General features: G+C 38.1%; 1 protein-coding gene across 4 annotated transcripts; it reads left to right on the forward strand.

Moving 5' to 3' along the window:
- The first annotated feature begins 1,166 nt into the window (after positions 1-1,166).
- On the forward strand, positions 1,167-24,253 carry LOC110735294 (transcription factor MYB3R-3-like). Of its 4 annotated transcripts, none has more exons than XM_021915477.1 (9): positions 1,167-1,404; positions 1,818-1,989; positions 9,584-9,635; positions 10,363-10,420; positions 19,235-19,329; positions 19,475-19,578; positions 21,393-21,521; positions 22,244-23,312; positions 24,028-24,253. In XM_021915477.1, exons 2-8 carry the CDS (start codon positions 1,832-1,834, stop codon positions 23,304-23,306), a joined length of 1,659 nt encoding a protein of 552 aa, XP_021771169.1. In that variant the 5' UTR covers positions 1,167-1,404; positions 1,818-1,831; the 3' UTR covers positions 23,307-23,312; positions 24,028-24,253. The 4 variants fall into 4 exon arrangements, with proteins under 4 accessions (XP_021771169.1, XP_021771167.1, XP_021771166.1 ...); XM_021915475.1 differs by having other exon boundaries at positions 1,168-1,404; positions 1,772-1,989; XM_021915474.1 differs by having other exon boundaries at positions 1,168-1,404; positions 1,788-1,989.
- Positions 24,254-24,598: the final 345 nt, after the last annotated feature.

Raw genomic sequence — 24,598 nt, forward strand, 5'->3', positions numbered from 1 at the left:
TCCTTTTATTTCTATTATTTTTCTAACGATTTTATATTGTTGGAATTATTGTTAAATTGTTTCCAATATTAATGTTTATTATTTTTATTGATCACCATATTGCATGTTTCAAGGGAATATGTAATTGAAAATCACGCCTAATAAGATAATTTGGACAACCGGTTTAGGTTCCTTTTTAATCTTATTGTATAATCAAGTAGCCACAAATATTTTAGAATAATATGTTGCATTAATATTCAACCAATTTAGCCTAATAATAGTTTGGAGCGAATTGAATATTTTGTTTGTATGCCTTTGAGATCGCAGGAATGTTTTTCACTATAAGAATCGAGTAGAGGCCAATACGGGCGAATGTGACTCCATGACTCACTCCGTACCATCATCCCCGATCCTCCTTTTGTGGTTCCGAACCATATGGAGTTAGTAATCTCATGGATTATGAATGGGGTGTAGCCTTCACGGGTCAATCATTGTTGCCTATCGTTGTCCCTTATCATGGTTGCCTTTTTATGATCCGTGAACGGTTTACAAGTTCCTTAAAAACTTGTTGGCGACTCCCTACTTTCCTTGTCCCTAATCGTATATGTCAATTCCCACTTTCTATGAGTGTCAAGCATATTCACACATGCTTTAAACGTAGGAGCACTTCAAACGACGCCTACAACAGGCAAAAAGTTACCCTAAAATTAGCTAAAAGTTACCTTTATACTGCTCGATATACACTAATATTAGTGTAAATCGGATGTATACAAAAAGTTTTGAATTTTTTGAACCCAACGTTCCACAAAAATCCACAAACACCACAATTCTTTGTCTAATCAAACAATAATAATATCATCGAGTACATCCCCGGTTGCATAAGCTTTGACTCTAACGATTCCTTGATCACCAATAATTACACCTAACTATTCACACAATCTTAAACCACCCACTTTCACAATCTAATCCAGCGGTCACAAAACGCCCGGGAAAGCACCATAAACTAACGACTAGTCTTTCCCCACAACCCAAAACTGTGCCGTTTTAGGTTCAAACTTTTTTCTGCCCTTTTTCTTCCCTTTTTCATTTTTTATTTTATTAAATATAATTTGAAAACCGTCAACGTTAACGCCCATTAAATTATAGGGTTTCCGAAAACTTACATACAACTCACAAATCTCTTTCTAACGGCACCAAACGGCAACGTCGGTGATCTTATATTCGTTACGTTTCTCTCATTTGCTTCTTTTCTATTTTTTTGATTTTGATTAGATTGTTTTTTTTTCGTCTTTCTGAAAAAGCCCTTCTCTTTCTCTCTCTACATTCAACGGGCAAACCGCTCTCTTTCTCTCTCTAGAATCTGCTGTTGTTTCCAACGGCAACCTAAAATTTCCTTTTTTGCAATGATTCCCGCCAGTTTTTAAGGTTTGTTTTTATTAATTTGATTTTGAATTATATGCTTTTTTGTATTACAATTTTGATGATTTTTTTTTTCCCCTTGAATTTGATTTTTTGATTGGAATTTAACAAGTTGTGTAATTGATTTTTTTTTTTTTTCGTTTTGTTTTGATGAATTTGTGAATTTCTTGTTAATTTTTGCTTGGTTTGTTGTATTGATCTGATAATTGAAGGTAAGATCCGTGTTTTGTTTATGCTGATTATGTATAGTTAGTTGAGATTCATAGGAATAATTTGATTTTAGGGTTTATGATTTTTATTTGGTGATTTATTTTTTGATGTTTGCCGATTTCATGTGTATTTAATGAGCGTATGTGATTTCATGGCAATTAAGTTGTGATTGTGATTAGGATGTGTGATATAGTGAATTGTATTACAAGTATCCGAGTTGGAGATGGCAGAAGGTGATTTGAAAGCGGAGGAGTGTTGTTTGGAGAACAAACAATCAGCTGCTGCTTCGAGTTCGTCAGTTTCCGAGGAAGAGGGTAGTGCCAGTGTTAGTCTCAAGTCTTCGGGCGTTAGTAGCCCGGTTGCCACTTCGCCTTCTCATAGGTATCGGAAGCTCAACTCTCTCCACTTTTGTGTTTCGTTGACATAACCTCTATGAATTAACTTATATTTGTGTGGTGCCCTATATGCCTAGAGCAATCTGATTCTTTTCAATTTTTTTAATTCTAAAATATTAATACCCAATGTATTAGAGTGAAATTGTGGTGCTTTTTGGTAATCTTGTTCCGAGAAACAACTTTGCAGAAGGTGGAACTTAGTAAATTACAATGTACAATGTTAAGATGTATGCTATCGTGGAGTGGTGGGATGGATGATGCTGAGCTTTATGCTTACTAGTGTATGCAACGGACTACGCTCTCACACAAGTGATTCAAGATAACAAGAAGAAGAAGATAATGGCAGAAGACGATTGATTGGATTGATATAGCCGAAAGGCTTGAGAGTACACTATAACTATGGCTACACTTAACTAATACAACTTTCTGAATGAATCCTCTATTTTCCCCCTCTAGCTATTTAACTATTTCCTTACATAACACATGTGACTAGCCTTAATTACTAACAACTACCACTACTTTGTCTTCTTGCCTTGGTGCCAAAATAAAGCTCCTGATCATTTGTGTCTCCGGCTGTCAATTGTTGTTGTTCTTGTGTGGTGGTTTGCTCGAGTCTTTTTGTTGTTGCTGCAGTGTGCACAATAGGTGGCCTTGATTGGTTCATTACATTACCCCCCCCCCCAAAGAACCACCTTGTCCTCAAGTTGGAAGTCGGGAAAACGATCAAGGATTAAAGTACCATCCTCCCATGTGGCCTCAAGTAAGCCCTGCCACTTCACTAGCACTTCTTGCACAATGGACTTTCCTTGCACCAGCCTGGTTCAACCATCAATTCTAGCTCCGGGGTGATTTGGTCAGGGATGGTAGGGGAACTCGGGTTGCTGCCAATCGCTCTCTTGAGTTGAGATACGTGGAACACTGGATGGATGCGGCAATGGTCTGGTAAACTCAGCTTATACGCCACTTTGCCCACACATTGAATAACCTCGAACGGCCCATAGAAACGAGCCGCAAGTTTCTCAAATGGTCTCTTGCCCAAGAGCGCTGCCTATACGGTTGGAGCTTGAGATATACCAAATCTCCCACATCAAATTGCTCCTCCCGTCGCCTTAAGTCTGCGTTCTTCTTCATGATGTGCTGGGCACGCACCAAGTTCAACTTCAATTCATCCAACATAATGTCTCTCTCGTGCAATAATTCATCCAATGACTCGACTTGAGTAAACCCCGTACCCACCTTAATTAATTTGGGAGGATCCCTGCCATATAAAAATCGAAAAGGTGACATTTAAGTGGAAGAGTGGACAGATGTGTTATATGAGAACTCAGCCCACGGCAGCCATTTCGCCCATGCTTTAGGCTGCTCACAGGCGAAGCATGCAAGGTATGATTCCAATCCCTTGTTGACCACCTCCGTTTGACCGTCACTTTGAGGATGATACGATGTGCTCCTCCGCAAATCAGTCCCCTGTAGTCGAAACAACTCCTTCCAAAAGCTACTAAAAAAGACTCTATCCGAGACAATGCTTCCCGGAAAACCGTGTAAGCGCACCACCTCCTTAACAAAGGCTTCCGCCACTGTTACAGCCGAGAACGGGTGCCTTAACCACACAAGTGTGCGTATTTCGACAACCGATGAACCACCACAAATATGGTGTCGATTCCTTTGGACCGTGGGTGACCCTCAATAAAGTCCATTGTGATATCGTCCCTCACCTTCTCCGGGATGGGTAACGGTTGAAGCAACCCCGCCGGACTCCGCTGCGAGTGTTTGTTTCGCTGGCAAACATCACAGGCTCGAATGTACTCGGCAACATCTCTCCGCATCCCTTGTCAAAACCACTCCCTTGCTACCCGCAAATAAGTCCTCGTTTCTTCACCATGCCCCCCCGCTGAATCGTGGTAAGCCGCCAACAAGGTGGGCTTGACGCTCGAATTTCGAGGTATGACCACTCGCCCCTTATACATCAGGCGCTCCCCTTCCAAAGTGAAACCAAGTGGCGCTCTCCCTTCTCGAACGACCTCCCTAATCGATTGCAAATCGGCATCCCCTTCACTCTCTTTTTTGAGAAATTCCCAATCAACTCCTTGGGTGGTGACTATGGCTGCCAGACTCATCTTCCCCTCTCCTTGATAGTGCATCCGCTACCTGGTTTTCCGATCCGGGTTTGTATTGCAATTCAAAATCGAAGCCGATCAATTTGCGGATCCATTTTTGATACTCCATGGCTACCTCATGCTGTTGTGTAATGTGTCTCAGTGGCGCCACTTTTGCACCGCCAAACAAACCGCCATCAATTCCTTCTCATACACTGATTTTGCTCAGCCACTCGAACCCAACACCTTGCTAAAAAACGCAATTGGCCGGTTGTCTTGCATTAACACTGCCTTAGTCCATATCCTGACGCGTCCATTTCGACCGCAAAGTCTTTGTGTAAATCGGGCATGGCCAAAACAGGAGCCACTGCCATTGCCGATTTGAGCTTCTCAAATGCCTCAAGACCACTTAAAGTTGTCTTTCTTCAACTCATGTGTTAAGGGGTGGGCTATGTGTGCATAATGGGCTATGAATTTCCTATATTACCCTGTCAGGCCCAAAAAACCCCTAAGTTCTCTCAAAGTTTTTGGAATGGGCCAATTGATCATGGATCTCACTTTCTCTTGATCCACAACCACTCCATTTTTTGAGATGATATGGCCTAAATAGGCCACTTCCTCCTTACCAAACTCACATTTTTTCTTGTTTGCAAATAAAACATGCTCTTTCAACGTAGCCAGCACTAGGTGTAAATGCCTAACATGATCATCCTCACTAGAACTATAGACAAGAATATCATCAAAAAACACAAGGACAAATTTTCTCAAGAATGGATGGAATACCTCATTCATTAATGATTGGAAGGTCGCCGACGCATTTGTGAGTTCGAATGGCATCACTAAAAATTCATAGTGACCCTCTTGGGTACGAAACACCGTCTTGTGTGTATCTGCGAGCTTCACCAAAATTTGTTGATAACCGGCTTTGAGGTTAAGCTTGGAAAACACACATGCCCCATGTAATTCATCAAGTGGCTCATCTATCACCGGAATGGGATATTTATCCGGTACGGTTTCTTTGTTGAGGGCCCTATAATCTACACAAAACCTCCAAGAGCCGTCTTTCTTCTTTACCAAGAGGACCGGGCTTGAAAAAGGGCTAGTTGAGGGTTTGATAATTCCGGCCATCAACATCTCACCAATTAGCTTCTCTATTTCATCTTTTTGAATTTGCGGGTATCGATACGGCCTCACACTAACCGGATCACTCCCCTCTTTAAGGACAATGGCATGCTCTCGGCCCCTACTTGGAGGTAGCCCCTTAAGACTCTCAAACACCCCCGCAAACTCTTCAATTTCACCCTTCAAGAATTCCGGAATGGCTTCTCCTTTCTCCTCCTCCATCCCCTCCATTCGGCCAAACTCAACTAGGATGCCCCCCTTTTCCTTACGCAAGCTTCTAATCATTGCCTTTAAGGTGATTCCGGTTTGAGCAAGTGACGGATCACCCTTGATGTGTGCCCTCTTTCCATTCACCGTGAAATTCATCTCTTGAGTTTTCCAATTAGTGAGCACCTCCCCTAGCTTCTCAAGCCATTGAACCCCAAGAATCAAATCGGAATTGCTTAGTTGTAGAGGAAGGAAGTCCTCAACAACTACTACTCCTTCCAACTCAAGTCGCACTCCTACACAAGACCCTCGGCCCTTCACGGTTTCACCATTTCCAAGAGATACTCCAAAAGTTCCACTTCCTACTACCGGTTCAATTTCATGGTTCTAGGATTAGTTATCCCGGCTAACGAGTTCAAGGATACCGTTGCAGGAGTTTCCTTGGTTCCCATTTTGGGGGAGCTTCTAAGGACTCGAACTCGTGATCATTCTCTTCCTCCTCACTCCCCTCCTCATCCACCAACAACACACTAAACTCTTTGGCCCGACACACATGGTTGAAATCCCACTTCCCATCACATTTGAAACATAAACCTCTTGCTTTCTTGTCTTGTATTCATGCTTCGTCAACCTTCGAACTCCTCCATTGAAGCGTGAATAGCTGGCTGTTACTCTGTTTTGGAAACAGAGTTATTTACTGATCCACTTGAACTTTGGGCCCCTTTGCTTGATTGTACACTAGGCTGCAAAACCGACGATTGGGCTGGCCCACTTCCCCTAAAAAGAGTGTTTGCAGGACTCTTGTTGAAGTAAGAATACGGGTTGGGTTTTGTGAAGGCCTCACCCGATTTCTTAAGCCCATGGACCCGGTTCCTTTCTTCAATTCGGGTTGCAAGATCCATGGCCTGTTCCAGCGTGAACGGGTTCAACATTCTCAGCTCCGCCCTTATATCCTCCTTCAACCTATTAACAAACTGCCCTTTCATCAGACTTTGGAAAGCGGTGCGACCTTCTCATTAAACTCCCTCCGATATTCCGCCACCGTGGTGGTGTGTTCAACGGCCAGCCATTACTCATGGAGCGACCCCGCGTTCGTTGGCCGAAACTGAGTGAGTAGGCGCTGCTTCAGATCCTCCCACCCTCGCAGCGGCCACCGGCGATTCTCCCACTGGTACCACCTCAAGCCATCACCCTCCATAGACACCATCGCCGCTTGAAGTTGTTCCTGCTTTGTTAACTGATAGAACTGGAAATATTGTTCTGCCCTCATTAACCAACCGCCGGGGTCGTCGCTGGAGAAGATAGGCATATCCAACTTTCGGAACTTCCAATTCCCCTGACCTCCGAAATTCTCACCACTCTCGAACCCCCTGGACGGCTGGAGTGGTGGCTCCCTGTTATGACCTCCACCGTTCTCCACCCTAAACGACCGCCGTGGAATGCCTCCTCCGGCACCGGAAGCCTCCGCCTCATCCTCAAACGCCACCGGTGCCTTCTGCTTGTCACGGATGGTCTCCACCGCTCCGCGGATCTCCTAGAAAAACTTGTCCCGGTCGCGTCTCACCAAGGCTACTTGTTGGGTGTTGTCTTTCGTGAGTCGGTTGAACCGCCTCAGCGTCCTGCTATTTGGAAAACTGCTCTACTAGGGTCTTTTGGAGATTCTCCATGCTTTCCGTGATGTGGTCAGGATGGCTTGAATGGAGCCTTCTCCTCCACCCACCTTTGACACCACGTCCATCATGTGCCCCAAGGCTTCAATACGCTAGGTGTTTGTTCCTGGCGCCGGAGCCATACCTGCTCTGATACCAAATGCAATGGACTGCGCTCTCACACAAGTGATTCAAGATAACAAGAAGAAGAAGATAATGGTAGAAGATGATTGATTGGATAGATATAGCCGAAAGGCTTGAGCAATGATACAAGGAACGAAATTCGATACGAAACGCGGGACGGAAACGGGAAACGCTACATTGAGTGAATCGGGAACGTTGGGTGTAGTTTAATATATATATATATATATATCTATAAATAATAATCTGAAAAATAAAACTAAAATTAATTTGAAATTAAAACATTGATTTTCATTTCATCCAAAAAACATTCATATTTCCCGTAAAAAAATAGTTAAAACATTAATCACTTGCAAGTTGTCCTTTTCAGTTTTCAAGACTTCAAGTTCCCAATAAGCTAGTGTAATGAGTGGGAGACTTAGAGACTAATGACATTAGTGAAGTTTAGCACAAAAAAATGACATAGTAAAAACTCAGTAAACTAAAAAAAGGTGTAAATAATAACTTTATATGAATATATATTCCTATTTCCTATATTGAGGGCCCCAATATAGTAAGAAGTTCAAAAAGAAGTTTGTCTCATGCGTAATGCCCCCTCAACTTTTTCTTTTTCACTTTATCATCTTCAACAACTGTATCATCTTCAACCTCGCGAACTCGCCTCTTGAGAGTACACTACAACTATGGCTACACTTAATTAATACAACTTTCTGAATGAATCCTCTATTTTCCCCCCTCTAGCTATTTAACTATCTCCTTACGTAACACATGTGACTAGCCTTAATTACTAACAACTACTACTTTGTCTTCTAGCGATTTCTGTTCTAATCATTTGTCTCCTGCTGTCAATTGTTGTTCTTGTTGTCTAGTGGTTTGCTCGAGTCTTTTTGTTGTTGCTGCTTCCTTCTGTAGTAAGTGTGCACAATAGGTGGCCTTGATTGGTTCATTACAGTGTAGAACTTATAAAAGTTGATATTTTGAATATTCATATTTTGAGATGAGTTTAAAAAGTTTCTAAATGACTATAATTTTCCTCCGTATGAATTCAAGATAGTTAAAGTGAACTTGTTAATGGTGCCAAATTTCAAACGGTATCTATTTTATTGAAACAGAGAGAGTATTTTCACAATAATTGTTTTTTGGAAAAGTTGCAAAAAACCACCTTTTTTTTGCAAAAAAACACCTTATAAAAATTTTCTCGTAAAAACAAACCTAAAACCACTCTTTTTTTGCGAAGTGACACCTTAACGCGGTTTTCGGTGTTTGACTTGGTTTTCCGACGTTGACTTTGCACGTGTGGGTCACGTGATCTTCTTCCTTTATTTTTTTCTCTTTTCCCTCATCGCCACCACACTGTCACCCCCACCAACACCACCTCACCACCACCACTCTCACCAACACCATCTCACCCAAAATGCTCCCATGAAAATTGCACCCCGTTTATTCAGCCCATCCACCCAAAAACCCCACTTCACCTCTTCATCCCCTTCCTTCATTAAAGCCCAATAGAGCAAGCACGATTGGTGTACATTGGCCTCTCGAAATTACTCTTAATTTCATCATTTGTGGGCAAAAACGAAGAACCCTAATTTTCAATTACAAACCCTAATTTATGAAAATTCAAAAACCCAACATAATTTACAAGAAATTTCAGTCATTACAACAACTTACCCTACTTGAAATTATGTTAATTGCAACAATTCATGCTTTAAAATGTAGATTTCTTCATCAATGGTGAATAATTGAGATTTTGTTGGAGAAGAAGGGAGGAGAGAGAAAGTTAAATTAGAGAAATAATGGAGGGTGAATTGGGAAAAAAAAAGAAAAGGGAGAACTCACCGGAACACGTGCTTTTCACGTGCAAGTCAATGTCCGAAAACCAAGTCAAAAGATGGAAACCAGACTAAGGTGTGATATCCCAAAAAAAAAAAGCGGTTTTAGGTGTTCTTTTACACAAAATTTTTTATAAGGTGTTTTTTTACAAAAAAGTTATAAAAGGTGGTTTTTTGCAATTTTCCCTTGTTTTTTCATCTTTGAAGGCTAAGGTCTTCTTGGTAACACTTTTTATAGTGGACAATATATAGAGAATATTGTTTGAGTGTAACATTCTCTTTTATCATTTCACATTTTAATGTTCAGTTAAAGAATTGTCTTCAAATCATACTCTATGAATCAAGGGATTAAATTTCATAGTCTAGTGTGTGTAAGCAGTATGCTTTGTGTATGTTCACTTTCTAATGCTTCTTATCATTTTCACCCTTGTGGCACTATCTCTATTTACATGTACAAGTGACTTTTGACTGATTGCATTTATTTATTTATTTAGTTTTATGTAGTCTGATTTGTCAGCAAATTTTTCTTGTAGGAGGACTACAGGACCAATTAGGCGAGCAAAGGGTGGTTGGACACCTGAAGAGGTTAGTATTAAAGATAATATCTCTACCGAAACTTGGATTGTTATTATTTTTTCTTTTTTGAAGGGAAAATTTGCTAATTGCACCCATTTAAAGTTAATATTTTGCAAATTGAAGCCATTTAAAAAAATTACAAATTGCAGCCAAAAAGTTCTTATAGATTGTAAATTGCAGTCCGATTCAACTTTTCATTGATTTACAAGTCGAAAAATATTCGATTAATGTTTTAGGGGTCATTTAAGCTCTTAAGGGTCCGAATTGAGTTCGGAATTAGCAAGAAAATAACTTAAGCGCCTTATTTTTACAGCAAAATATAGTTGCCCACATATCGATACATTTTTATTACGCCAAACGAGGTACTTATGTTATAATTTTGCTAATTCGGAGTTCAATTCGGATCCTTAAGGTCTAAAATAGCCCCTAAAACCTTAACTGAATATTTTTTGGCACGTAAACCAATGAAAAAGTTTAATCGGGCTACGGTTTACAATTACAAGAGCTTTTGGGTTGCAATTTGCATTTTTTTTTCATAAATGGCTACAATTTACAAAATAATAACTTTAAATGGCTACAATTTGCAATTTTTCCTTTTTTAAGCTTAAAAATGTGGGTATATTCACTTTGACTACTCTTCAATTCCCACCACCCTTTTTAAGGATTTTTGTATTGTCATTGTGTCTATTTCTTGCACTCTATTTGCTGGCTAATAAAGGAAAGTGCTATAATGTAGGACGAAACATTACGAAATGCAGTTTCAACTTTCAAAGGAAAGAGTTGGAAAAAAATAGGTTTGTTTTCTTACATGTTTTGTAGTTTGATAATTTCCTCCTTCACTACTGTACTGAAACTGGAGCTCTTTCTTTGGAAATATAAATGGTATGAGTTCAAATTATAGGAAATCTACATAATGTTTGGTTGGTTCTTTGCAAAACTGACTTATGCAGTCCATGCCAAAACAAAAAAAAAACCTGAGTTGACATTGGGTTGCCATATTATAGTGCTCATTTCCTGTCATATGATATGAGGAATAAAAAAACTCAGTGGGAGAGAATCTATTGTCTGCCTCGTGTGATACTAACTGTAATAGACTAACCTGGAGGGGTAGTATAGGTATTCTAGTAATATTAGTTCATTAGGGTTAATAATCCTTAGTATAAATAGGGAGGTAAGGGAAATAAATGGGTAGGCAAATATTGGATGAAACCTCAAGTCACTTTTGAAGAGTTGCGAGCTAAACTCATTTTTGAAGATTGATAGCCTTAAGCTATTATCCTATCCTTTGTAACCTTTCAACCATTATCAATCAAAATCCAAGCTTTAATCTTTACTCCCTCTGTCCCCAGTTTACTTGCAACATTTTGACTGAACACGCTTGCCGATGCACATGTTTGACCGTTGATATCTTTTATTATATATTTATTTAAGTTATAAAAAGTTTATATTAAGTAACTATACATTAAAATAGACTCAACAACATCTTACATGATTACATTGACTTTCATATAATAGTTAAAAAAGATGGTCAAAGGGAGATGTGTGAATAGTGCAAAAAGTCAAACCGTTGCAAGTAATTTAGGACGGAGGGAGTATTTACTTGCATTATTAAATCAGATTATAATCCTAGAAAGTCAATCCATTACATTCGCATACATTTCTAGCAAGAGAGAGCGTGGAATTTCAAATCTGGATGACGAACAAAGAGTCCGATGTGAGCTTGAACTTTCTAAGTTTAGTGGAAAGAATCTGGATACTTTCCAATTTTTACAGTTAGATGAGGAGGTGAAATTGAAGGCTGCCATTATAAGGCTTAGTGGCGAAGCATTGGAGTGGTTTGAATGTGAGCACAGGTGGGTACCGATACGTGAGTGGCTGAAGAAAATAAAAATGGTGCTTGTTATTGCTGGAAGAAGGACATCACAACTTATGGAATATTGAAAATTGGATTACGGAGGGATTTGCATACATTTCCAGCAATAGAGAGCGTGGAATTTCAAATCTGGATGACGAAGGAAGAGTCCGATGTGAGCTTCAACTTTCTGAGTTTTGTGGAAAGAATTTGGATAATTGGGTACTTCAACTAGAGAATGCTTTCCAATTTTTCCAGGTAGATGAGAAGGTGAAATTGAAGGCTGCCATTATAGGGCTTAGTGGCGAAGCATTGGAGTGGTTTGAATTTGAGCACAGGTGGTTAACGATACGTGAGTGCAGGTTCTGGAGAGAGTGTTGGCGAATCGTTTCGGCCCGTCATCTATAACGTCCTGTCATGAGCAACCAATTCCCGTTTTGACACAATCGATCGAAGAGGGAACAAAGGTGCCATCTCAGATATTTTCAAAGGAAGTAGAGGAAATCACGAAGAGAATCAGCATAAATGTTCAACGAGAATTGGACAAAATCACTACCAAAGTCCATTCTCCCATGAAGATGAAGAGAGAAGATTGTCAAGCAAAATCAGAAGACGAAAAAGCGGATGCTATAGAGGAGGAGCAGGTACACACCAAGTTAGAAGATGAAAATGAGATTTTTGTTGGGGGTGTAACTCGTGGTGGCTCCAAAAACTTTAACGGCGAGTTGGGTTGCGAAGTTGGAGGTGTCTCTGGTGGAAGGTTTGGTGATTATGTAGCGGGATTTACCTGAGGTAAAGGTGGCTTCGTCAGCGAATCGGGTGGTGGTGGAACTCATGAGATTGGGGGTGTTTTCGATAGTGCTAGACTGAGTGAGGCTAGTATTTTTTGTGGTGGTTGGTCACTAGGATTATTTGGGAAGGGCAGTGGCGCTGCTAGTGGATTGCCAGAGAAGGATTTAGTGTAGCAAGCAAGGCCAATGACTGCATTAGCTGTTGTGGTGGGTTCACGAGTAAGTTGTCCAGTGTTGGTTTCGGTGGGGGTAACAAAACATTTCGAGCGGTAACTTCTAAACTGTTGGAGGAATTTTCGAGAGAGGTGGCGCTGGAGGAAGTGGATCAGGTGGTGGTCTGAGTTGTTTGCGTTTGGTGAGTGAACAACCGGGAACCCTGACTTGCAAAGTAGAGTTAAAGTGAAGAACAATGATTTTTCTGGTGCAGGTGGTGGTAGCTTGTTCGAAAGTGGGCTGGCTCCCTGTGCGGAACAGAAGGTGGAGAATTCCAAGGGTGGTGGTTATTTGGTAAGTTCCAAAAATCTGACGAAGGAAAGGTGTTGGGTAATTTGGGTGAGTCATGCTTTGGCTTGGAGAGGAAGCCAATAGTGGAAGGTACTACTAGTAAGGGTAGACTTGTAAATGTGGGAGCTGATTACATGCTGATAAAGTGTTGACCCCTTAGTTTTAAAAGGCGCAAATGGTCCTTGCGTCCTAGGAGCGAGGCGCAAGGCGAAGGCGCACGCCTTTTGTATCCAAGACGCATGTATTTACATATTTATTTCAAATTATTTTTTACTTTGATTGTACTAAATACCAATTAAAAAGATTCATTATAAATCAAATAATAATATATGTAAAGCTAAGGTAGTGTAAATTTAAAAAAGTGTCCGTCATTCTTCAATTTATAACTTATATCTTAGTTATTTTTCTTGAGGCGCGAAGGCGCACATTACCAAAGGCGCTTTGAGGCGCACAAGGCGCGCGCCTTCCGTAGGTGACCTCGCCTAGCTAAAGCCCATTTCTTAGAGCCTGGGAGTGAAGCGCACCTAGGCGCGCTTTTTAAAACCAAGGTTGACCCTATAGGAGTAGTTAGACCACATGATATCTTCTGGAAGATGAATTCAGATTATGTTGTTAAGGGTATTATTGTTATTTGTGTATTAGAAGACAAAACAAATACAAGTTCAGAGATAAGCTCAAGGGCAACGTGTCTACAATCTTCTTCCTATACCCTTAATGAGTCTAGCAGCCATTTCTTTTATGAAGACAAACCCTTAATTGGGCTCATACAACAAGACCCATTACCCTATTCCATGCTCCAAAGCCCAACATCTCTACCCCAAAATCATTTTTATTATCCAACACCCTTTATAAACTAAACCCATCTTTAAAGCCAATCATTTCTTATTTCCTAATCTTACTTCAGGCACAAAAGTTTGGGCCCAAGATTTATGACTATATTTCTAAGTCCAATCTTGCTATATACTTTAACCTAGATTATCCCACCCTCCAACTCCCAACATCTCCCATTCACACTTCCTGTTTCACCACTGACTTCATCCTAATTCCTATTACTTCCCTTGACAAGCTGCTGCGTTTTTCTGCCATGTTTAGGCTCCTAGAGGGAGTACTAACTCCCAGCAAGGAACAACATTCCTCAATGCAGTCCACCCTTTATTTTCGCCTACTCCTGGAACAGTGATAACAGTTGTCGAGGCCGGAAATCGCATGCCGTCTATTATCCACCTTGAGGACAAGGTGAAAGTTTAGGGGGCCGGTATTGTATTACATTAACCATAAAGAATGGTAATATTGGTAGTCTAGTATTATTAGGTTAGAGTCTTTAGCTTCAGTATAAATAGATAAGACGAGAGACACTAGAGGGTAGGCAGAAATTTGGTGTAGTCCTTAAGAGTTGTGACCTAAAGTCACTAATGGAGCTTCTACTACTATCGTTTGTACGAAACTGTTTAGTGTAATGAACTAATATTACTTGATATAATAACGGAGAAAACACAATAATTTGATTAAACAAATTAATGGTTTCGTACTGTAAACACAAATTTTAAATCTGTAAAATATAGATTCAAAATAAATGAAACAAAACGTTGATTTTATTAATTTGATAATTTTGGGTACAATCTCTAATTTGCTCCTCTGATTCGATCTCCAGTTTGACTTTGACGTAATTCACAAATTGACTTGATTTTCGAACAAGGGCCGTCGAGGCTGATCTCGATCGAAGATTTGATGCAGAACTTTGACTTATGTTGATGTATGTAGACCTTTGACTTGAACTCTTGATTGAGGGCCGACGAGGCTTGATCTCGATCAATGACTATTTGATGTAGAGGTTGAACGGGTGTTCTTGATGATTTGAATTCCTTCTTTCCTTCGTGTTAAGGGCCGTTGAGGCTTGATCTCTTCCACGGATGATCTTCTAGAGTAGAACGGCACGTCGAATGCTTGTTGTTCTTCTAGGTTTGAGAGGTTTGTCCGGAGAGGTTTAGAGTATTTGATGAGAGGTTTTCTTTGGAGAAGTTTAGAGTATTTGAGAGGCTTTCTCTGTATTTTGATCTCCTTGTTTACTCATAGGTTTTTTCCTCTCTAGGTTTCTCTCTAAGTTTTTCTCTTCCTCCCATGAAGTAGAGAAAAAAGCTCTATTTATAGAGTAAGACACCCCTAGGGTTAGGGTTTGATGATGTGCAATGAAGTTGGGCTTTTGACTTGGTAATCTTCACTCATTTATATAGCTTAACCCATTTAAGTAGGCTTTTGCTATTAAATGAACAATTTAATTAAAACAATTAAAATGGGCTAATTTAACTTATTTCACCCCAATTAATTAAATTTAATTAATTGTCAAAATCCGAGTCAATATTATGACTTTTGACCATTTCAATATCCCATGTGGCACTTATTTACATTTTTCATGCCTACACGTACAAACGATAGTAGTAGGTTTAGCCTACAAAGCTCCATTAGTGACTTAAGGTCACAACCCTCCTAAGGACTACACCAAATTTCTGCGTATCCTCTACTGTCTCTCCTCTTATCTATTTATATTAAAGCTAAAGATTCTAACCTAATAATACTAGACTACCAATATTACTCTTCCTTATGTTAGTAGTGTAATGGACTGACTTTCTAGGATTATAATCTGATTTAATAATGCATGTAAATAAAGATTAAAGCTTGGATTTTGATTGATAATGGTTGAAAGGTTACAAAGGATAGGATAATAGCTTAAGGCTATCAATCTTCAATTGTAAGTTTAGCTCAACTCTCCAAAAGTGACTTAAGGTCACAACTCTCAACAAGTTTCATTCAATATTTGCCTACCCATTTCTTTCCCTTACCTCCCTATTTTATACTAAGGACTACTAACCCTAATAAACTAATATTACCAGAATACCTATACTACCCCTCCAAGTTAGTTTATTACAATACCGGCCCCCTAAACTTCCACCTTGTCCTCAAGGTGGATAGTATTTTGCACTGAATTTCCGGCCTCGGCAACATTGGCGCTTGTTCCAACTCTTGAAAAAGCCAACAGTGAGAATGAGTTATGAGTTGCTGTGAGAGTTGTTGTTCATTGTTGAAGGTTAGTACTCTTAACATGGCATAAGGAATTGAAAAATGCTGTAGCTTGTCAGGTAGGATAATTGAATTATGAGAAGAGCAAGTGGTGTCTACATAGAATCAAGAAGTGTAGAAATAAGGATTACTGGCAATGCTGATTTTAGGAAATAGAAGGTAAATGGGTTTTAACAAAGGATGGTGGTTGGAAGTAAGGATTGCTGGGTAATGTTGGGCTTGGGGCCATGAATCAGGAAATTGGGCCATGTTGCAATGGGCCCAAATAAAAACCTGACTTAAAAAAAATGATAGATTCATTTCCAACGCACAGTAAGCAATCTACCCTTACTAGTACCTTCTATGTTTGGCTTCCTCCACAAGCCAAAGAAAATTTCAGTCAAACTTCTCCAGAGAAGTCACCACCCCTTTTTGCAAGCCAATGGTGGCGGTGAATTTGTTCCTTGACAGACCCCAATTAGTATTATATACTCCTGGAGTACAATGGATCATGGTACTCCTTACAAATATGTTTGAGTTATTTTGCGCACACTTTTTGTTATTTTGCTTAAATGTTGCGTTATTTACTTATTTTGTTACAACAATATGTTATTTACTTATTTACTTCAACCTCCATTCATGCTATTTTTAATTTCCAAAATAACAAGTACTTATTTATAAATAACATGTATATAAATTGAAATAATAATAAGTTTTACATCAAAACAACATTAGCAGCTTTGAGTTTAAAGAGAATCGAACACTTCAAGAGGTACTAAATTTCTTTACATGAACACATTTGAACCCTTAAATGGCTTCAAATCAATTAATTTCTAAGAAACCCAGAAAATTGGAAGAAGAAAAGAGGAGAGAGAAAGTGTCTTTGATTTAGAATTGGAGTAGTGAGAGGAAGAGAGAGAGAGTGAGAGGTTGATTTTTGGGAAACCCAGAAAATTGGATGAAGAAGGGAAGAGAATGTGTGTGATTTTGAGTTGGAGTAGCTGAGAGAGGAAGAGAGAGTATGGGAGGAAGTCAGGAAGATGACCAAGAAAAAAGGCAAAATAACATACATTTATTTAAAAATAACATATATATAAATTGAAATAATAAGAAGTTAATATCAAAATAACATGAATTTATAAAATCTGGAGTACCATTTGCACGGTACTCCAGGAGTAAGATAGAAAATGCGGACAGACCCACCTTGACTTGCGCCGCTTCTCCCACCACCTTGCCGGCACACTTCACCATCTTCTCCGGCGGACCTACCAGGACCACTGCCGGATCCGCTTCCGTCGACGCCGCCATTTTTAAAAACCTTCTGTCCTACCTCCGTCGAACACACCAGCCTTTCCTCTCCGTTCGATAAAAGGAACACCTTCAAATTCACTTGTCCCACTTCCAAAATCGCAGGCAAAGTTGTCTTGACCTCCCTTCATGAAAATTCTCCCACCACTTTAGAGGTTGTCTGCTGGCTTTCCTGGCCCACCAAAACCCCCCTGTAAAACCACTTTCAAAAGTGGTCACTTTTCCACCCAAATCATTGGGGAAGCCACTTTAAGAAATTATTGCTCCACCAGCAACACAGTTAGCTTAGCACTGGCAGGGCATACCCACCAACACCTCCACCCGATACACTAGTGAAGCCACCTCGACCTCCACCGGTAAAACCCGCTCCGTAATCACCAAGCCTTCCATCAGGTTTAATTTTTCTTGCGACACCTCTAACTCCACAACCCAACTCGCCGTTTATGTTATCGAAGCCACCACGAGTTACACCCCCAACAAAAAACTCCGTTTTCATCTTCTGACATGGAGTGTACCTTCTCCTCCTCTTCCTTATCTGCAATCTCCTCTTCTGATTTTGCTTGATAGTCTTCTTCCTTCATCTTCATTGGAGAAGAGGCTTTGTTAGTGATTTTGCCCAAATCCTTCAGAACATTTCCGATGATTCTCTTTTTGATTTCCTCTACCTCCTTTGAAAATATCTGAGATGGCACCTTTGTTTCCTCTTCGATTGATTGTTTCAAAATTGGAGTTGGTTGCTCCTGCCAGGACATTATAGATGATGAGCCGAAACGACTCACCAACACTCCCTTCAGAACCTGTCACTCAAGTATTGGTAGCCACCTTCAAACCACTGCAACGCTTTGCCATTAAGACCTGTTATGGCAGCCTTAAGTTTCACCTCTTCACTTAAGTGAAAAAAAATGAAAGAAACCTTCCATTTAAAGGATCCAATCATCCAAGTTTCTTCCATTGAACTCATGAATCTGAAGCTCTAGACGAATGTTTTGCTTTTCCTCAGAATCTGAAATTCCATGTTCTCTCTTGCTGGAAATGTATGCATACTCTTCACAGATCCATCTATGCATCCGTTGTGCTATACTTTTCTCGGCTGACTCAAAGATCATTGCTGACTTTTTTTTTGTTTAATGAAACGAAAATCAGCAGACTTCCCAGCACTACTCTGATACCAAGTGTAATGGATTGACTTTCTAGGATTATAATCTGAATTAATAATGCAAGTAAATAAAGATTAAAGCTTGGATTTTGATTGATAATGGTTGAAAGGTTACAAAGGATAGGATAATAGCTTAAGGCTATCAATCTTCAAAAGTGAGTTTAGCTCACAACTCTCCAAAAGTGACTTGAGGTTTCATCCTATATATTCCTACCCATTTCTTTCCCTTACCACCCTATTTAATACTAAGGACTATTAACCCTATTACTAGAATACCTATACTACCCCTCCAGGTTAGTCTATTACACAAACCACCACCTCCACCCTAATTTTTATGTCCACAACCCCACCTTAGACCGTAAAAAGAAGTTTCATAGTTTAATTGAACTACACAATATAGTGGAAAATTTCCAATTCATAGTTCACATCATGATGTTTGCAGAGTGCAATAGAAATAGAAAACCTGCCAAGGTGCCATAGTATGCGACATATTTACCGGTATGAGGTTTAGAATTTTTTTATATGCCAAGGTGCTTCTTTGAGGTGGATGAAGGGGGGGGGGTGTTCTTATTTACTTGTGTCACACATCATCATTTTCTTGTTTATACAAAAAATGAGCAAATGTATGCCATTGTGGAGAATTTACAAGGTTAAACAAAATATTGTTGTTCATTTTAATCAACTCCAAATTGCATTTGAATTGTAAAATTCAACTCTCATGGCCAATTAAGAGTCTTTTTAAGCATCAAGAAATTTGCAATGTTGATAATTTCTCTATTGTCAATTTTTAATTGCATAAAACTATAGAATTGCTTTATCCATTCTTAGTGTTAGTCTTCAGTTTTGACGTGTATAGGTTAATAGATGAAATTAGTCAGATAATGGAAGTTTATGTGGAATTAATGCATTTCATTGATATATGCTACAATGTTCAAATATGCAGCCGAGTTCTTCCCAGATAGATCTGAAGTACAATGTCTGCACAGATGGCAGAAAGTTCTTAATCCTGAGCTTGTTAAAGGACCATGGACTCAAGAGGTCAGATGTCACCTTATCATTTATAATGCTTATTAGGGTTCTTATAAGTATTGTATTGCTCTTTTTAAATTGTACGAGGATAAAATAATTTTTTAATGTTTGTTGGGATTCTTATAAGTATTGCTGTACCCTTTTTTAATTGCAGGAGGATGAAATAATTATTAAGTTAGTGGCAAGATATGGCCCTACAAAGTGGTCTGTGATTGCCAAGTCTTTACCTGGGCGTATTGGAAAGCAATGCCGAGAACGGTAAGCTTACAAACAAACTATACAAAGTGATCCATTTATGAATTGTTGTGATGTTGGAGGCAGAAAAATGTATAACTGAATTCATATTCAGCAACACCCCCTTCATCCAACATAAACTTGGGTGATACTTGTGACCATTGGATCAACCGTTAATGCTCATTTGCTGGGCTTCCCAAAACTTTCGAAATGCTAAAAGAATAAACAAACATGGTGATTTACAAAGTTTGCTGTAGGACAAACTCTAGGTTTAGCATCTCAAGGATTATTTCACCGTTAGATACTCATTTCTTTTATCAATTACTAGAATGTATTCGTAAATGCAAGGGATATACTTTATGGAAAAATACAACATAGAAAGACGGTTACTTCTTTGTTAATTTGGAAAGTTTAGAATAGTTAGTTATTGTTAGAAAAAAAAACCTAAATCATAAATTATATTGCATAGAAATTGAGGATTGCTTTTGAAGGTTGTGGTTGAAAGTTGACAAAAGACATATTTTTTTACATAATGTAAATTACCTATGTATTTCTCCCACTATCTAGCAAATAGGTTAGACGGTTAGTTATAATTCCTTTTATTTTATTAATTTATTAAGTAAGTTGCATTTGAAAAGTTATTTAGGCAGGGATGAATGGTCCTTCCCAGAGATTTTAATTAGAGCATAGAATAGATAGATGTGTAAACATTCCTCTTACTTTTTTTTCTTCTTTTTTGAATAAAGGTCAACCTTAAAAATAGGCCAAAATAATGCAAAATTGTATTTATATCTCAAAAGCAATTCAAATTTTTTGTGGCCAAACTAAAATGTTTCTTTAAAACCGTATAAGCTAGCTTAAAGAGTAGAGGAGCCTATAAATATATATTGGTCCTACGCCCATAGCCTGAAATTTGAATCTCGTGTGAAGATTATAACAATTTACAACTTTCTAGATTTCATAGCTAATACCATAGGATGTTAGCTTTAGAAGTTTATTCCCTTTATTGTGCCCAATTAGTAGGACTTATAATTTTAGATGGATTGAAGTGTGGTTGTCAATTGCTATTTTAATATAAAAGTAGATGTGATGAGAGGTAGTAGTATTATTTTTAATTAAATGAAACTGTGACCTTAAGTTCTAGGGGTGGGAAGTGAGTTAGTGGCACCGAAATGTTCTCATGGGGCCTTAAATAGACGGATGTTTCTACAACGGTCGTTTAAAATATGACTACCTTATTATTTTTACGATAAACAATATGAGCGATCCATTTTTTCACGCTATAAATTGGACACAATTAGTTTTCTAATTTCCATAGTACAAATATAATTTTTGAAAATTTTAATCTAACATAAAATAAGTATTTATCGAGAAACTACAAAAATAAGAGTAAAAATTACATAAATAAAACTAAAAATTTGATAAATTAAAAAAATGTTGATAATAATATTTTATAGCAAAATTAGAGTAATATAATTAATTAGTTGGATAAAAATATGTTAATTATGAACTATATAATCATTAAAATATTATGATAGTCATATTTCAAACGACCACTATAGAATTTTCATAAATAGACGTATATTAAGTTATATTTGACTCTCGTTGGAATTGGATGGTAATTTCACAACATCAAACATAGATAGGAGCGTGGCCTTGGACTTAGGAAGTCAATATATGAGTCACATGTTAATTTGAGGTCGTTAGACCGATGTAATCTCTTTCCCTCCTTGAAGTTGGGTTTAGGGCATTGGTTTTCTCAAGAGTCATATATCACTTTTCTGTTGTTGTCCTTTCCCTTTTCGTGGTCGGTGAATTGGTGTTTTATTTATTCGTAGGTGGCACAATCATTTGAATCCAGATATAAAGAAGGATGCTTGGACATTGGATGAAGAACTAGCTCTTATGAATGCACATCGTATATATGGGAACAAATGGGCTGAAATAGCCAAGTATTTACCTGGAAGGTGAGTAAAGATTTTTGCTTGATTTAAAGGTGACTTTTATATACATAACTTTGAGTGTTTATTGAGTAATTGGAATGGTTCTTTATCTGAACTTCTGAGGTACTTAATTTGCAGTAAGTGTCATTTTCGTCTTTTGATGTCATTTTTTACTTTTATTCATTCTATTTCTGACAAAAATTGGAGGTCATATTCCAATTTCAAAAGCAGATACAACACTTAGGCCTGAAGCTAATTTTGATTTATTTTTGCTAAAATTATTATTATTATTATTATTATTATTATTATTGTTATTATTGTTATTGTTATCATTATTAATTATTATCATTATCATTTTTTACTGGTTAAAACCGAGTTTTACAGAAATTAACTTATTATTGTTGAACTTTACTTATTTTACTGTACTTGGTCTTATTTTACTGAACTTATCTTATTTTTGGTTAACTTAACTTGTTTTTACTAAGTATTACTTCCTCCATTCCCCTACTATTGCAACAATTACCAATTTAAGATGTTTAACAAATATTGCAACATTACCATATTTGTACATGCTTCTCTCTATCTCTCTCTTCATCACATGAGTCCCTATCCAGAAATAGGTTGATTCCTTGAAAAAGATTGTACAATTTTGTTTGGTCGACTGAATTGGAATTTTATAAACTGTATTTTCATTTTGACATTTTGAGTTGCCTGTAACATCATATTTCTGCTGTTTCTTTGTATAGGACCGATAATGCAATAAAAAATCACTGGAACAGTTCCTTGAAGAAGAAGCTAGATTTTTATTTGGCCACTGGTAAACTCCCACCTGTTGCAAAGAATAATCTCCAAAATAATGCAAGGGATGTAGAAATACCCACTTCCAATGAGAAATTGATGGTTGGTTCAAATAAGGAATCCGATTCATCTGCTCAGACTTCTTCAGGTGCTACAGACCATGTACCAGAAGACACAAATATTAAGTTGAATATGGCTAGTAATCTTCAAGAAATGGGTCCATCCAGCTGTCCTGCTGATGAGACTGCTGACTCTGATGTTGTGGAGCGATCATCTTATATAGACTTCAGTTGTAAAAATATACACTCTTTACCATTACCATCACTTGATAAATGCAGGAGTGTTGATGTGCTTGGTCAAAACGAAGATGCTGCTACTCCTCTTCACCCAGTAAATCCAACTTATGGGTCACTGTACTATAAACCACCACAGTGTGAAACTTGTAGTCCATCAGAATCAAACTTGACCAACAGTTGCACACAATCTGATTGCAGCCCAGCACCACTCACATCTCGCACAGGCTTCTTCACTCCACCTAGTGTGAAGAGCAATGGTGTTTCTGCTCATAGCCCAGAATCTATATTGAAAATTGCAGCTATGACATTTCCTAATACTCCTTCCATAATGAGAAAGAGAAAGGTACAATATCAAACCCCTCAAACCCTAAAGAATGGAAAATGTGAAGAAGCTTCCTGCAAAGATAGGTGCTCATCTTCAATTGAGCAGCAAAGTGCAATACATCAATCTATGAATCAGGATGGAAGCTTGGTTCCCACTCCTCCATCTCATTCCTCTGTTGTGAATGAATTTTGCAATGGAAAGCCTTTTAATGCATCTCCGCCATATCGGTTAAGAACAAAACGCACAGCTATAATCAAGTCTGTGGAGAAACAGCTGGAATTCACATTGGACAAAGAGAAAGAAGGTGACACGAAATCGTTAGAATTGCAGTTCAGGGGCAACTCTCCTCTCAGGGAAGGAATGTCGTATACAAAGATGGGGATAACCTAGTGTTTGGTAAGTGTTCTTTACCAAAGTTTAATTACCACACAAATTAATGTAAAAAGTCTTTAGCACATTCTTTTATTTCCATCCTTTGGGCTATATTTCATTCTTCGTACTCTATATGGTGGAAAATCATGATTTTGTGGTCTTACCTGATCAAAGCTCAAATTTATGGCAAGCTTGAAGTGTTAATATTCGACAGTGTTGGTTGTGCAGCTTTTTGAACCCTTAAATATTTTTCTTACATTTTCTTTTTATTTTTTAATTTTTTATTTAATTTTTTTTATTGATTAAATATTTTTTATTTCTTGAATTGAACTAAGCTATTTCAAAGGAAGTTAGCTTTTAGTGGTTTTTCGATAGAAATAGCAGAAAAGGCAAGATGGAACAGGGGGATGGAGGGGAAGATTATAATAGTGGCCATGTGGCATCACTTGAGAAGATATAATGGTTATAATTTTCACCTCTTGATAAACCAAATAGAAAATAATTGGGAGATTTATAGATGGTGTGGGTGGTTATCATACATTAAGCATTGTTCAATACTGTATATGATTTGATTGTCCCCAAGTCTTTTGGTGTGGGATAAGTGTGTTCAAAATGCAAATTATTGCATTGATCTTCTGGTGGTCAATTTTTCTGTTATTTGTCTGTTACTGGCTACTGTATATATTGTGGTGTAATGGACGTATAACTTCTGTGAAAATACTGTTTGCATACATTTCAGGTATAGAAATCGAAGAGAGCATCATAGCTGGATGAGCCTTCTCTTAGAAAATTAGGAGATGATATTTTGTTAATCAAGGGTCGAAGAACAGAGAGGATCAGGCATATTTGAGGGAACCACGCTTTGTAAACAAGATGATTTGCACAGGAGTTGTGTACATTAAAGCCGATATATCAGCTAACAACAATGGCTCAATTTTTTTTATACCAATAGGCGTTTCCAAAGCTAAAAGTGACTCAGTGTCCATGGAATTTGTTGTTGGTTTGTATCTCATTATTTTGTTGGTGATTATCGTCGAAAACATTGATCCAAGATGATAAATGCTTTCAACAACTTAGGCTGTATTCGTACTCACTAATAGGCACTTAATACTAACATTTAGGTCAAAAATTTAGATTGGATACCAAAGTACTATAGAAATAATTGAAAAGCCTAACTTATCATTTTTTCTTTTAGAACATTTAATAAATTGAACGTCAATGTAATTGGTCCATAACTACGCTTATTTGCTCTTTTTATAAATAAAATTAAAAAGAAAAAAATTGTCATTTATTAACCTTTTTTACATTGC

The sequence above is a fragment of the Chenopodium quinoa genome, unplaced genomic scaffold (genome assembly GCF_001683475.1).
Source record: "Chenopodium quinoa cultivar QQ74 unplaced genomic scaffold, ASM168347v1, whole genome shotgun sequence".
Lineage (NCBI taxonomy): Eukaryota > Viridiplantae > Streptophyta > Magnoliopsida > Caryophyllales > Amaranthaceae > Chenopodium > Chenopodium quinoa.

Excerpts from the sequence above, each read along its gene's own strand:
- LOC110735294 (XM_021915477.1), top strand. The coding sequence starts at position 1,832 with ATGGCAGAAGGTGATTTGAAAGCGGAGGAGTGTTGTTTGGAGAACAAA. Across the intron at positions 19,579-21,392 it reads GGAAAGCAATGCCGAGAACG|GTGGCACAATCATTTGAATC; the intron begins GTAAGCTTACAA and ends ATTTATTCGTAG. Across the intron at positions 21,522-22,243 it reads GCCAAGTATTTACCTGGAAG|GACCGATAATGCAATAAAAA; the intron begins GTGAGTAAAGAT and ends TTCTTTGTATAG.